Source organism: Teleopsis dalmanni, chromosome 1 (assembly GCF_002237135.1).
Source record: "Teleopsis dalmanni isolate 2A chromosome 1, ASM223713v2, whole genome shotgun sequence".
Taxonomy (NCBI): domain Eukaryota; kingdom Metazoa; phylum Arthropoda; class Insecta; order Diptera; family Diopsidae; genus Teleopsis; species Teleopsis dalmanni.
Genome location: NC_051846.1, coordinates 22,840,596 through 22,843,623, shown reverse-complemented (window position 1 = coordinate 22,843,623; position 3,028 = coordinate 22,840,596). Strand labels below are relative to the sequence as shown.

The 3,028-nt window shown below is 27.7% G+C and overlaps 1 protein-coding gene across 1 annotated transcript in view; it reads left to right on the top strand.

Moving 5' to 3' along the window:
* The first annotated feature begins 976 nt into the window (after positions 1–976).
* LOC119678283 overlaps positions 977–3,028 on the top strand; it is a 2,757-nt gene continuing 705 nt past the window's right edge. The window contains exon 1 of the mRNA XM_038090043.1: positions 977–1,037. Within this exon, the coding sequence (XP_037945971.1) occupies positions 977–1,037 (61 nt within the window). The remainder of the gene's footprint in view (positions 1,038–3,028) is intronic.

Genomic DNA, 3,028 nt, shown 5'->3' with positions numbered 1-3,028 from the left:
CACTAACTGGACTTGATATACGAGACTGGAGAAGGCGCGCACGCAGCAGAGGCGCCTGGGGAGACATGCTGCGTCAGGCCGAAACTCGGTAACGGGTTGTTATGGCCACATAAGTAAGTAAGTAAGTAATTTAGTATACCATTTAAAATGTGGTAAAGTTCAGGTAAATATATTAGATATAGACAAGTATTCTATTTGTCTAATTACTTGTCCATTCTTCCCTGGATATATTTTATATGTATTTCAACATCTCAAAAGGAGCAATATAAAAAAATTATGTTATTAAGTATTAATTATTTAAATTAATAAAAAATTAAATTATTATACATAATAAGATTCTTAGCATTTCCTAAAATTCATACCATCATATGCAAATATAATCTTATATATAATACAAGAGCAATCGATGCAATAGAAGCAGTGAAAAAGAAAAAGGTAACAGTACCGGAGAGAGAGAAGGCTACAAGATAAAAAAAGTGCCGTTGAAATAATACAAAGTGAAACAAATTTGCTACAGACAAAGTCCCATAAACCATTTTCAATATTATATCTGCATAATGAAAACAGAAATTCAGAAAAGAATGAGCGACAAAGGAGTCATTTAAAAAAGGACTATATATAAACTTAATATTAATTTTTCTCTAAATAATATATTATTTTTACAACATTGCTCTAATTTCGGAAACGCTAGACAGACAGCAAACGTGTAGGAAGAGTACTCGCCAGACTATAACTTAAACTCTGCTGTAGATCATAAAAAAAACTAAGACTAACAGTTAGGAAGAAAAATAATTGGAAGCTATAGAAATCTTAATCTCTTAAGGCAGTATGGATAGTCACAAATCAAATTGTAATCAAAGTGCAACATATTAGATGTAGTAAAAAGAAATCCATTATTTTCCTAATATATGGCTTTAAATATCTGTATCCCGAATTGTATAAATCCGATCTAGTTACACCAGATGGCATTAGAGAGATGAGATTTCGTAATAAAAAAACTTATGATGTGTGTTTGGTGAGTTTGGCTGCTCCCCTTGGTAAGTTCTTATGCATATTATGCACCTTATAGTTCAAACCTGAAACCAAGTGATTATAATCTTTTCTTATCCATGGCAAACGATTTTTCTGATATAAAAATTCATTTCAAAAGAGGTTTTATTGATAATACGAAATCCTAAGCTTTAAAAAAAAATCAAAAATGATTATTTTTCAATAAGTATAAAAAAGAAATTATACCTAAGGGTTTATAGTTCGCCCAATTTTTACGAAATCGCAATTTGTTAAAATTGCATAAACCTGTAAATAAACTACGTAAGTAAAAAAATGTTGAAATAGTCCATTTGGGGCCAAATTTGGAGGAATTTGAATAGACCGAATTAGATTCAAAAGGAAGACCATCTCAAAAACTTTGTTTAAGGAAAATTTCATTTCAAATTTCATTTCTCTATTGGTTCAGAAAATACAGAATTTTGATTGGCTAAATTATGTTTGGGAACACTGAATCGGTGTTTGTATTCCTAACTTAATAAAAAAAAATATTTATATTAATAATATTAATATTAATGTGTTACTACTTATACTTCTCAATTTGTTTAAATATAATAATCTATATATAAGTTAGACATTTGAATTTCAAAACGATAAGTAATTTGTTGCGATGTTTTAATATAAAATCTGATATATGAAGTACACGTACACTTCCTTTAAATCTGGTTCTGGAGTATTTGTTTGTGAACACTATTTTGAAAGATAATACGTAATATTCATCATTCTATATTATATACATTAATATGAAATATAAAATAAGTATATATATAACTTTCATGTAAACTTCCTTTAAACCTGGTTCTGAAATAGTTATCTGCGAACGCAATTTTGCCAAATATTATATATCATTTATCAAAACTATATAATATACATTTATATACAACTATATATTTACCATATTATATATACGTATATATTATAAACGTCTAGAAAAGTTATGTGAAGTTACGAAACATTACATTATTTTTACTTAATATAACTACTTATAATTCTCAATTTGTTTAAATATAATTATCTATATAAAAATTAGTTATAAGAATTAGTAAGTGATGATCAATTAGTTGTAATGTTAATATAAAATGTTGAAATATATGTGAATTAAATGTTCACTTCTTTCAAATCCGGTTTCGTAGTGCAAACAGTAAATACCAGTAATAAAAATTTAGTACTCGGCTATTCATGTGTCCTTTAAAAATTAAATAATTCTATTAAGTCAATATGTGGTTTATACATAAAAGCAGAGGTATCTGGTATCTCTTATTGTTTGGATTAATTTGGATTGTGTTAATCTGGTATATTATCCCAGTAATACTTTTTGTGTTAGTTCTCCTTTATTTTTATGAGGGAAAGGAGCATACTATGTTCTGTTCCATAGAAACGTTCCGACCGCATCGGTGTGACAAAAACTATCTTTATGATATTTTCCATGACTATTACTTCACTTTACTGTCTTCTATCTCTGCAATTTGGTTATATATCCACTCGTATAAGTGACTTTACAAAGACAGCGAAACTAACTTTATCATAATTAATATTTTAAAAATCCTACTCCTTCCTTTCCACAAATGGAAGTATTTATTGTATTGTTTTTCATAGCTGAAGTGTTTTGTAGACATTATAGTCATAATTCATTTATGTAATTTTATTTAAAAAAAAAATTTAAATGTAGTGCGAGATAAACACTTGTATATATCTTGTATATATGTATATATCAATTCAAAACAATTTGTGTTCTTAATTTAACTACAGTTTTTGTATACTAACGCCTTTATTACTTATCACTAATAGCATATGAATTACATGGAATGGCATGTGGCGTTCGTATTATTCTAGAGTTAAGCACACGACACATTAATTGACTCAAATGTCTTATTTCTGTCTTTAATAATCGAACTACATTCTCTACACTTAGCCAAGGTCTAAATCAAATAAAATTTAAAAAAATTGATGTGTGCAACATAAGACAGGAGATTCTTGCGTG